The 12,800-nt window shown below is 39.4% G+C and overlaps 1 protein-coding gene across 1 annotated transcript; it reads right to left on the bottom strand.

Moving 5' to 3' along the window:
- Nucleotides 1–1,669: 1,669 nt before the first annotated feature.
- Nucleotides 1,670–12,796, bottom strand: LOC139684687 (fructose-1,6-bisphosphatase 1). Its single transcript, XM_071580860.1, has 7 exons — nt 12,592–12,796; nt 9,981–10,143; nt 8,267–8,359; nt 7,107–7,250; nt 5,740–5,877; nt 3,060–3,179; nt 1,670–2,092 (listed from the first exon to the last, which is right to left on the bottom strand). Exons 1-7 carry the CDS (start codon nt 12,759–12,761, stop codon nt 1,901–1,903), a joined length of 1,020 nt encoding a protein of 339 aa, XP_071436961.1. The 5' UTR covers nt 12,762–12,796; the 3' UTR covers nt 1,670–1,900.
- Between the last annotated feature and the right edge of the window lie 4 nt (nt 12,797–12,800).

The following is a 12,800-nucleotide window of genomic DNA, read 5'->3' as shown; positions in this document are numbered from 1 at the left end:
CTCAAGCAGGGCCATAGGAAGTACTGCCATGGGGGCTGAGAGCAGACACTGTGACAAACCAACCCTCCTGCCTTGCGCTGATGGGCAGGGAGAGCTCTGGGGAGGGGGATGTGGAAGGAGACTAGCCTCCCCACTGTTGGCTAGGCAGGGATGTTCAAATGTGGGCTTACATATTACTGATTGACAGAAAAACCCATCTCACAATGTGAAAAATGCTAACTATAAAATGCCAGCCTCTGGGCAAAACCAAAACACTGGGAACTGACCTAGCAAACATGGGCAGTATTAACTTTCCTCCTATAACCTTTACCTTCTTGCAGTATGGTGTATTAAAAATAAATATATGCAGTCTAGGGATCGTTGTCAAGCTTGAGGGCAGAATACAGACAAGGAATTACTGTAACTAGACAAAAATGGTTGCTGCGGATACTGTCTGCCAGGACATGCTAAGAGACTATTGAGGTTCTGTAGTCCAAACTATTGCTAACACTGTCACAGTCCTTCAAGGGCTCAGGTTCCTGAAAGCTCTGTCTTCACTAGCAAAGCCTCATCACAAACAACATTTTCAGCAGAAACTCGGCCATTCAGTCCCTGTCAGAAACATATTGTCCCCCATCAATCTGGAGAACAGATGCATTTATTCAGCTGTCTAAGGTTTGCCAGTATGCCTCCAAATGCCCAACATGACCTGTCAGGACAAAGCTCTGCAGGTTTTTTACTGTGTGAGCCCTCATGGAGCATGCCTTTGCACCATGAACTCCAGGTTCCCCTATACTCCTTTCTTGTTTTACAAGCAGAACCACACTCAATCAGTCTATTTGCTCTGATGTATGCAATCCTCAGGCAGGCAGGCAGGTTTATAGCTCATGGCACCCATAGAGGTCTCACAGACCATGGATTGAGTCAATGTTTGGTGCCAGTCTATCCAAAGCACCATCCATATGTCCTTTAGTTTGAGTTTGGCAAAGGTAAATGGGCAGTGAGAAATGTCAAAGATTTGCAGATTTCAATTGATTTATAAAGCTTGTGAGTCACAGACATAAACTGTATCCAGACAGGTGACAGGCACCTGGCCCCTGAGCACTAGGGTTCTGTTCCCAGCTGCATGCTCTGAATCAGTGTATTAAATGTCAGTATGCTTTGTGGGGATTTTGCACCTTCCTTCTGCTTGCACAGCAGAATCCTTTCCCATGGTAATCCACAATCCCAAAATAACACAAAGAACACCTGGTGGGGGGTGCTAGCAACACACAGCCAAGTAAGCATGTTCATTGCTGACAAAGATAGCCAGCTCATCACAGCAAAATCTATGTACAAGCTGTCTACACATGCTCCTTAACCAATTAAAAACCCCCGACTCCAACCTGTCATTTTTCATCCTTGTGTAACTGGATTTGATAGAGTGACAACCATCAATATATTAATAGTATGTGTCAGCATTAGCATACACTAATGCATGTTTCACAAATCTTAATTCTTGGTCAGAGTAAACCCAGATTTAAGTACACTGAGCAACTTCTGGGGTCTGGAAAGGTCACTGACTGTCAAACATACAGTCTGTAACTTGTCTGAGAAAGCTGAGTCTTTCCCCCCTGGTTATTGAATGCAACACAGTATTTCCTTGCAAAAGAGTGGCTCTTGTGTAATCACAAATGATAAAGAAAACACGTTTTTCCATTGCTTTAACTTTTAATGCTTCATTTAATGCAATCATTTAATGCCTGTTATTGCACAATGCAATTATACAAGATTTCACTTTAAAAAATCTTATGAAAATAAGGGTCATTTGCTCTTTTACTATAGAGGTCAGACAGTTCAATCTCGCAGTATTGCAGTGTGTTCTTTGGTTCAGCTGTAAGACATTTCTTCCCCTCTGCACGGTGACTTCAGCAAGCTTTCTTTACTTGTTTGAATGCTTCTTGACTATCTCAAGGTACTCCTTCACATCATCAGGAGATCCCAAGACAATAGGCACTCTTTGGTGGATATCCTCAGGCACTATATCTAATATTGCTTGATGCCCAGTTGTTGCTATTCCCCCAGCCTTCTCAATAACAAAAGCCATAGGATTGCATTCATAGAGCAGTCTCAGCTGGAAGACAAAAGTCAAAATGGCAGTAGTCAGCTTAGGCAATGTTGAAAATAAGGAACTGTAAATGTATTTGGCATTTGATTTTAAACCAATTATTGTTACAAGTATTCTTTAATTCATATAAACTTTGATTCAAGAATGAAATTGTGTGGATTTTTATTTTAAACAAAAACCAGTGAATGCTGGATCTGCCCAGTCTGAGTGCTTTCTTCCTAGCTCATGTTTGCATTGTGCTATTTACACAGAGATAAAGCTTGCGTGTTAGACACAGCCATTAACAAGGCAGGAGACCACATAGGACTGTGTGAAAAGAAAGGAAAACTCTGACCCTGAGTGTGCCACTAGGCTTCTCTAATGAATAACTGCATCTTATCTGCAACCTGAAGCAATAATTTACGGACAATTACAAAACAGATGAAAGGTCTTTGCTGAATAAACAGTCCCCCTGTCAGCCTGTAAGCCTGTGATCTTCCCTGACTGACCGTCCTGGCAGAGGCAGCCAGGCACAGTTCCACACTGTTACCAAGTACAAGATGCAGATGGCTTTCTCTTTGGCAGAGCTTCTCCTAACAGGCCAACAACATTTAGGCTTCTTACAAACTATCTTGCAATAGGAATCTCAGGGTAATACAGATTGTTTGCTTTGTAATGTTTTTCTTGATTTGGGCCAGCACAGTTTCAGCTGAGATGGTACAGAAAAGCCTGTTTGAACAGCACATCTCCTGGTATGTTCCATAATCCAGATACATTTGCAGATAAAGAGAAGTTAGTGCAGTGGCCATAAAAAAGTTGTCTGACAATAGGTTGCTGTCACTTGTGACTGCATTCAAAGGGTGGCCATACCCACATGTGAGAAATGCAAGATACCAAGTGACAAAACACAGGTGCTGCAATAAAAATATTCATCTTGATGGTGAAATGTCTACATAATGTAACATTTTCTATAGCTGAGTTTACTCAGGTTTACCTTTCCTTTGGGACTCTTGGAGTTAGCAGGATACAGAAAGATTCCTCCATACACCAGTGTGCGATGCACATCAGCCACCATAGATCCTATGTACCTCCCACCATATGGTGAACTGCCATCCTACAGAAACACATTCAAAGAAAAGAAATTGAGCACACCATGTTAACTTCCTCCACACTCCCTTTATCAGTCCTAACACCTAAAATCTCCATACTGTGCCTCATGGATAATATCCAAAGTAGTTTTGGAGAATATGTCAGTATTGTCATGTTCTAACTAGAAAAATCCAAGGAAAAGGACTGACAGAAGAATTCAGCATAGGTGAGCCATAGTGCCAACAACAGAAAATGCATCTCAGCTCTCCATCAGATCCAACCCTTGGAAAACACTGTATTTATTTCTAGTAGCAAAAAAATCAAGTGCTAGGAATTTATGTTAATATTTTTGTCTTTTGTAGAGGAAAAAATCAAGGAGCAAACGATGTGATTTTTCCTACTTCTTCCACTAATTTTTACCAACTTCTACAACTCTTTGTTAAGAAAAAGTTGATAGCTGACTACTGATACTATTTCCTTGTTATATGCCAGAGAGTACATTTTAATTTCTAAATAAACAGAACTTAAGCCTGGAAAGATATCAGCTGAAAACACAAGTCTTTTTTCAAAGTAAGATCAGGAAGTCAGGAAGGGACACCAACACTCAACAATAGTAAGTGTCAAGGTAATAACTGCAGTGAGGACATGTGTTAGGCATGAGAGCAGACATGATTTTTACAAGCACACCTTGGAGCTTTGGGCCTCCTCACACCACGAAGCTGCACAGCCACAAAGCAGGCCTTGAAGACACACCAGATTTCCAAGTGAGAGGCACCCTTAGAACCCAGCTTGTGTCACCACTGAGCAATGATCCACTGCTGTCTCCACTTGGCTCTCTGTCTACTCGGATGTTGCAGTGAGGAAGCAGCGATCTAACACATGTCAACTAAATTTCTTCATCACCAGATGATACTTCCTCTCTACTTGATTACCAAATGCCCAATTTTGCCTCCAGTACCATTAACTGGGCCCCTTCCAGAAAGAAAGAGACAAAGGAAAAAGAAAAAAAAGAAAAAAGAAAAGAAAGAAGAGAAAAGAAAAGAAGAGAAAAGAAAAGAAAAGAAAAGAAAAGAAAAGAAAAGAAAAGAAAAGAAAAGAAAAGAAAAGAAAAGAAAAGAAAAGAAAAGAAAAGAAAAGAGGAAAAGAAAAGAAAAGAAAAGAAAAGAAAAGAAAAGAAAAGAAAAGAAAAGAAAAGAAAAGAAAAGAAAAGAAAAGAAAAGAAAAGAAAAGAGGAAAAGAAAAGAAAAGAAAAGAAAAGAAAAGAAAAGAAAAGAAAAGAAAAGAAAAGAAAAGAAAAGAAAAGAAAAGAAAAGAAAAGAAAAGAAAAGAAAAGAAAAGAAAAGAAAAGAAAAAAAAAGAAAAGAAAAGAAAAGAAAAGAAAAGAAAAGAAAAGAAAAGAAAAGAAAAGAAAAGAAAAGAAAAGAAAAGAAAAGAAAAGAAAAGAAAAGAAAAGAAAAGAAAAGAAAAGGGAAGGTAAGGTTTGGGAAGGTTTGGGAAGGGAAGGTTTGGGAAGGTTTGGGAAGGGAAGGTTTTGGGAAGGTTTGGGAAGGGAAGTTTTGGGAAGGGAAGGTTTTGGGAAGGTTTGGGAAGGTTTGGGGAGGTTTGGGAAGGAAGGTTTGGGAAAGTTTGGGAAGGTTTGGGAAGGGAAGGTTTGGGAAGGGAAGTTTTGGGAAGGGAGGAAGGGAGGGAGGAAGGAAGGAAAGGAAGGAAGGAAGGGAAGGAAGGAAGGGAAGGAAGGAAGGGAAGGAAGGAAGGAAGGGAAGGAAGGGAAGGAAGGGAAGGAAGGGGAGGAAGGGAGGGAAGGGAGGAAGGAAGGAGAAGGGAGGAAGGGAGGGAGGGAGGGAGGGAGGGAGGGAGGGAGGGAGGGAGGGAGGGAGGGAGGGAGGGAGGGAGGGAGGGAGGGGGAGGAGGAAGGGAGGAAGGGAGGAAGGAGGAAGGAAGGAAGGAAGGAAGGAAGGAAGGAAGGAAGGAAGGAAGGAAGGAAGGAAGGAAGGAAGGAAGGAAGGAAGGAAGGAAGGAAGGAAGGAAGGAAGGAAGGAAGGAAGGAAGGAAGGAAGGAAGGAAGGAAGGAAGGAAGGAAGGAAGGAAGGAAGGAAGGAAGGAAGGAAGGAAGGAAGGAAGGAAGGAAGGAAGGAAGGAAGGAAGGAAGGAAGGAAGGAAGGAAGGAAGGAAGGAAGGAAGGAAGGAAGGAAGGAAGGAAGGAAGAAGAAGGAAGAAAAGAAAGAAAGAAAGAAAGAAAGAAAGAAAGAAAGAAAGAAAGAAAGAAAGAAAGAAAGAAAGAAAGAAAGAAAGAAAGAAAGAAAGAAGAAGAAAGAAAGAAAGAAAGAAAGAAAGAAAGAAAGAAAGAAAGAAAGAAAGAAAGAAAGAAAGAAAGAAAGAAAATGTTAAAAATGTGCAGTGCAGTACTGAAAAATGGTGAAACATCTGGCCATATCAACTGCAGCTATCGTTATCAGGTTGTACTCTAAACAGACAGAAAAGGAAAACAAGCTCTCAACAGTGCATGAGAGAGTGACTGATCACAAAGTTGGAACCCATGAGAATTGCTTGTTATTAGAAAGTTTCTCTGAAACAGAATCTTTTACCTCAGGGAATTTTTTCTTTTTGAGATACTCTGTGACTGCAGGATCAAAATATTTAGCATAGCCTTCATTGAGGCTGTAGATGTTTCCCTTCTTTTTTATTTTCACATCCCTTTCCACCAAAATGAATTCTCCAATCGCCTAACAATAGGAAAGAAAAATTTTCTGTTAACATTAATTGCTCATTTATTTACAAACCAAGGCAAAACCCAATAAAGCACACAATTTAATAAAAATTTACTTAATAAAAATTTACTATCACTGACAATTTTTTAAAAATAATTTACTACCTACAAAAAAGTGGTTTTTACAAGTCTACATGCATAAAACAAAGACAGAGCACAAATCCTGGGATCATGCAAGCTGCTTCATTCTACCATTCCAAGCTCTCTTCTTTTTCTATGTCAAAAAACCCCTGTGGTCTGTAAATTTGCGAGTCTTTATTATAATAAATTCTGAGTAATATAACAAAGTTCTGAGGAGTTTGCAAACTGAGAGTGCTTGTTGAACCAAGGCACAACCATCTTCAAATAGTTGTGGATATTAATAAACTCCAGTTCATTTTAGCTTGGAAGCCTGTGGTCAAGAGAGCCAATCTCTGTCATTGAGAGCTGGTCTGTTTAGTTTTCACTAAAGTAAATTTCTAAGTCAGTGCTAAGAGTAAACAAAATAACATGCATGCATGCTCAAAGTTAAATCAGTTACCTGAATATAGACATAAATACATGCATCTAATTAAGCTGCTACTAAACAGAGATCACAAAGTTGTATTTCTTGTAGTTTGATCACTGCAGGTTATAAAAAATTAAGTCTGAGAGATGGCACAGCCTGACTGATTACAAAAAAACCCAGGTCACTAAAGCAAACTACTTTCTGCTACAGTCATCATGACTTTTATTTTAAAACTCATACGGCAAATGCATGCTAGAATGTCAAACCCACCTACACATGTCACTTACTCTTTTACACATCATGGTGGGATCTGAAAACACAGAAAAAGATTAAATATTTCTGCTCTGGTTTACTAATGTACTAGCATTAAGGAAAAGACAAATAAGACTTAAAAGGCATTCTGCACTGCAGAAAACAACTCATTTCCAGGATCACATGATGACACATATTTGCTTGGCAGACTTGGCTGTCTTCCTGGTGTTGAGTCACCCTTGCAGCAGCCCAGCAGAATGTAAGTCTCTTGACATTACTGCTGATGGGTTATAAATACAAGTGTAAGTCCAAGTACACTTATATTTCATTCCTTCACGTTAGCTTAAAAATTGCTCCTTTGTTTGATTTTGTTGGGGGCAAAAGGTTCTTATAGACAATATTTGCTATCCCTAATACATAAACAGAGAAACAGAATACATTCTCACCGGATCCAACATGAAACAGTTGACACCTCCAGCAGAAGTGGCCAGTACCAGCATTGTGGCACTCCCATAGAGAGCATAACCAGCTGCCACAAGATTACGCCCAGGCTGTAAAGCATCTTTCCCAGAAGGTTCATCAGGAGACACCTAGAATAAGAAGTAACATTCTCAATTTTACCTGATTTCTATTGCTGGTACATAACTGGACTCTCTGGGATAGGGATGGTCTTCTATTTCACATCCACACATGAGGTAGCACAAATGCTTCTATGATCTACACATGAGATTCCTACTGGATGGACTAATACAAACTATACAGAGGATACAAACACATTGATAGAGAAATGCTCTTGTATAAGCCAAGCTGGAATGCAGGAAGCAGGAAAGGATTAAGGAGATAATAAAGAGCTGCTTACCTTCTTGCAGGTGATGATGAACACAGCTCAGAGGAAAACTCTGAGGCACAGTTGACAAGCAAGAAATGAAACATGACTCACCGAGTTCAAAAGTACTCGGGATTTTTTGTTTTGTTTTGTTTTGCTTCATACAAATAGGAAGTTGAAAACAGCTACTTTGGGATGTATGACAATATACAAAGAAATGATTGAAATGGACAGTTGGGTGTGTTTTACCTGCCTTAATTTTTCTTCCATGTTGTGACCTGTAAATCTGGTATTTCAAGCTCCTTTAGACAGGGTTCTGCCTTTCAGACTGAATTAGACACTTCAAATGCACAAGACATGTTTCAGCTCTGGTTTGTGTTTGAAGCCCGTCCTCAGGCTAACAGGACTATTAGTACAGAGAAAAAGAAAACCTGAAAACACATTCCTCAAGTAGATGATAACTATGTGGTATTTTGTCTTAAGATGAACACTCATGAAACCTAAGATGTGATTTGTTTGCAAGGGACAATTGCTTTAGCTGGCTAATTAAATATCAGCTAGGCTTCCATGTACATATAGGTACTTCATCTTCTAAGAGACTAATGCTAATCCTTCACAAATGTTTTATTCAAGTGTCTGTGAAATAGCACATTTAACTTAAACCTGGCCCTGAAAGTCTCTTCCACAAACAAGTTTAGTTAGATTTTATTGTCTTCCCACACAATTTTATTTCACCAAAAGCTGTAGTAGTTTTTCCAATCTTATATAAAAGCATTTTACCTTTCTATAGACTGCAAAGATGGTCCCAATGGAAACAAGACAGTCAATGTTTGAAGAACCATCTAGAGGGTCTATGCAGACTATGTATTTACCCTAGAAAATACAAAAAAGGGAACGATATTAGTGACATTATTTACTCACTTCCCCCAGATAAAAACATTCCAGTAGGTAAATTTTCTCAGATACTTACAAAGCAATATAAGATAAAAGGCTTTTATAGATTAGGAAGGAACTGAATTCAACTGTTAGGAATTCTTTGGCCCAGATTCCATTCTTGATTACTACTGTGATTTGTGCCAAAGGAGAAGGTGAGACATTTATAAAGTACACACCAGATGATGACACAGGAGAAGTGAAGTCCTGCTCAATTTTTAATATAAAATTAAAAAAATGGGAATAGTTTTTAATTATTAGTTTAGCTTCATCTACACAATTAAAGCCGATCCATTTTGATAGACATTCTGCAATATCTACCATCTAAGCAAGGCAGCATTGCTCCTCGGTAACAACATGGCTCTATGAATTATAAGGAAAAAGACAAATGAAGAAGATCAGCCTTTTACAAGTACAGCTAAAAATTACAGATGTTAAAAAGGCCTTTAACAGCTGACTTGCCTAAACCATACACTGCACTTTATCTGTGTTCTGAAAGGACATGTGGTCAGAAATTACTTAGCCAGGCTGGTCTCATCCTGGGTTTTGGGGAGGAAAAAAAAAATGGTTCCTGCCTATTGTTGGACTAAGGATTCCTGTAGGAACTGCCAGTACAGGGGGAAAAGTTGAAGTAACTTTACCTTTCAAATATCTTGTTCCCCTCTTTATTTGATTCATAGTCATTTTACTAATAATGAGTAACTTTTCATTTGATTTTATCCTGCATGCCAGAAACTTAATTAAGTCCAGCAATGCTATACTCTCCAAGTAGGAATTCTAGGTAGGAATTGATAAAAACCATACTAGCTCACATTTAGTTTAGAAAAGCAATAATAATGAGACTCCTTCAATGATCTTTGGCAATCTTTGAGAATATTTGTTCAGATCTAAGGCATTCTGGGTTCATCCAATGCCTATAAAATCAACTTTGAAGACTTCTCATCAGGGACACAAAGAAAGAACTACTTCCTAAATTATGTTTGAAATTTTTAACTAAATTTTTACTCAGATTTTTACATTATCACACCAAAATATTAGCTAGGAAAGGGAACAATCCTTCAAGAAGTGCATGCAGACTTGTTAATATAAATAATAAATAAATATGTAAAAATCACTTTTGTTTCATTGCTGCTAAGTCTTTTGTGGGCCTCAAGGAGAATTTGCAAGAATTAAAGACCTTGAGATCTGACCTGCATAGAACGTCTTCTCAGCATCCTGCTGATAAAGCAACTTTACAAAAGGGTTTGACTGACTCAGATTATAATTCCAGAGATCAGATGGGGTAAAAAGAAATGTTTCCTCCACAATAAGTAAGGTGGGGAAAAAAGAAGGTGTGGAGGAACAACAGAGAAAAAAAAAGGAAGACCAACAAGCAGAAACGACAGAAAGGTCAAATGTAGACTGACACTTTCTCCACCCACCCACTCCACCTTCTTTTGCCTGTATGGCAAAGTACTCGTTTTTCAAAACTTTTACTTGGTTTTAATTTCTCAGATCTAAAGCAATACAGCTGAAAAGGCTGATCTGAAATCTAGCAGGGAGAACTTTTAAAGCTACTAACCTGTTTTTCAGTTTCCACTATCACAGCATCTTTGTTTTCTTCTGACACAATAACACATGTGCTGAAGGATGACTTGAGCATGTTAATCACCAGGTCATTGGAAAGAATATCCAACTTTTTTACTTGATCTCCTGTCACATTGGTAGACCCCGCGATTCCATAACTAGAGCAACAGTGAGAGAGAACATTAATGAGAACAGAGCACTGTGTGTTCCAAAGTGCTTTATTTCTGGCAAACATATGCTTGTAAAATCTCTTGTGAAACATACAGCATGGATGATATTTCAGCTCTCTAAGCCTTTTTTTCATTTACTGTCCAGTGAACTCTTAACATCAGCTGTTAACATCAGCTGTAGTGGCAAATCTTGAAGTTGCTGAACACGATGAATACAAAACAAAGAATTGCCTTTCAGTAGTTTGTAAACTACAGGCAAAAAAAAAAACAAAACAGAGCAGGCTGTGAAGGATGAATTACAACTGTGCTTTTTAATGAGCTCTTAAGACCTAAATACTGTGTTTTGAACCCTAGGCTCTGATATTATAGCTGCAAAAATTAAAAGCTAAGATTTCATTAGGAAACTTTAGAAGTACAAGAAAATATACTTTAAACATACATATATATATGAATATATATATGAATATATATGAATATATATATGTGACCCTGATGACAGAAGCTACACTATAACTTCTGTATGCAGTATACACAGACTCCTGATTAGCAATATAATTTCCAAACTGCAGGATAAAAATTTTATTCGCATAAAATCAACTTTTTTATAGTTCAATGTTTTCAGTTTTGATTTTAAGTAGTAAACATAACCTTGGGAAAAGAACTGAGAAATGCAAATAAAAAACCACAAATAAAATGCCATGAACTAATCACAATCAAACCATTTGGCATATGGAAATACCCAGAGTCTAAACGATAGATCATTTTGGAAGCATGTAAAACCAAGAAAGGGTAAGTTCAGTTCCTAGAAGAGATAAACAGCCAGCTCAGCACACATTCAGATGACTCTTAAGCACTTCAGCTGTGGTTCATTGATTAGGCTGTACACAAATATTTCAGGGTTTTTGTAGAAACACTGAAAACATTACTTAAGGAATGCATTGCATTTCTTCCATTTAATACATGAGACAAAGAAAAAGATCTGGCATAATTCTGCCTTTTTCCCTCTTTGCTACAGTGGCTTGAACATTTTCCTGCAACTATGAAAGTGCTTTTAGGAAAAAAGCGTACTTTGAACACCATGCTTTAGGAGCATGCAGCAGCTACAGCTCTCACATCTCATGTTAGGGACTCCTAGGTGGGTAGGGCAGAAGTCTGTCACAAAGTCTGAAGCTGGAAGTGTCTGTACATCTTTCCCAGCTGCTCTGCACCTTCCCTGCTGGGGAGCACTGAGCATATAGCTAAGTCTGAGGATGATCCAAAGGAATGGATTCCAGTGACTCCTACTTGTTCACATTCCCTGACAGCAAAGCAATATCCCACTACTGGCAATATCCCACAGTGCTGCTCAAGGAGGCTTACAAGTCTGAAGTCTGCTACCCCAGCACAGCTGGAGAGTCAAACACACTGGATCAGGGACTATAAGGCATGTCTTTCAGCATAGGTATCAAACCTGTGGGCAGCTGTCAACAGACACACATACAGGACACAAAAGGAATGGGACCTTAGACTTAGGAATCTCATTACATCTGGGAAACACTGGTCTTTACTGATAGACATTAGGAGGCACATGAAAGGGCTAGCACATGATGATTAAAAATTATCACAGTTACATGTAATCTGAAGTCAAAACAGAAAAATATTGCAAACACACGGTGAAGGAGTTTTGCCTTTTTCTCTTATTATAATTTCCACTGCACAGTTTGTAGAGGCAGAATCATTTTCTCTTTACATTTTCCATTAAATGATGAAGCAGCCCATGTCTAAAGCCCTGACAAGCATACACCTGGGCTTATGAACAATAGATAAAATACTTAGGAGGATTACTTACCTACAACCCAATTCAGTTATTTCACAGTTCTAATTCCTTAATGATGCATGTCCAGAGCAACTTCCCTCTGACTGGCTGACTATAGACTCTATTACTGTTCCTAACCACTGCACTTTTTGAAAGCCTTAGACACCCAAAGTTTCACTGAGAAACTCCGGTTGCTATGATGCAATATGAATAAAAACACACTGAATTTAACAGCTCAAAGCGTAAAATGGGGCTTTGATATTAAGCAATATGCAAGGAACAATACTTAGGCTGTATTTTCACAAGCTTTGTCTTTCAGTCTGTTAGGTCTTATGGTTTAAAGCACAGAAACCTGCTGAAGGTTTGCATGAAGTTCTATTGTAAGCAGTCATTACTCAAAGACTGCATGCCTGATACCACAAAAAAGTATCCTATAAAAAGGATCCGTGTTACTTCAGAAAATCAAGAAACCAAGATGCTAAAGGAGTTACAGCACTGTGCAAGGGGGTGAATGATGCAACCCTACTCACAGGCCTTTCTGGTGACACTCATCCCCATGCCCATCCTCAACCCCATCCCACCGGAGGCATTCCTGGACCCGCGGGGATGCGGGCAGGTGCGGCGTGCATCCCGGGACTCACAGGTTGGCAATGCCCGCTTTGCGGACGGCGGTGGAGATGGCTTTGATGGCCGTGCAGAGCGAGTTGAGTAGCTGCGTGAACTCCCCGGTGCCTTTCGCCCGCCTGCCCTCCTCCATCACGAAGCGGGTCATGGTGATGACATTGGTATCGAAGGCGGAGCGGTCCGTCATGGTGGCGGCTGGCGACACTGGGGACCCGGCTGCCGCCGC

Source organism: Pithys albifrons, chromosome Z (genome assembly GCF_047495875.1).
Source record: "Pithys albifrons albifrons isolate INPA30051 chromosome Z, PitAlb_v1, whole genome shotgun sequence".
Lineage (NCBI taxonomy): Eukaryota > Metazoa > Chordata > Aves > Passeriformes > Thamnophilidae > Pithys > Pithys albifrons.
Note: the sequence above shows the minus strand (reverse complement) of the source record. Positions and strands in the feature narration are given on the sequence as shown.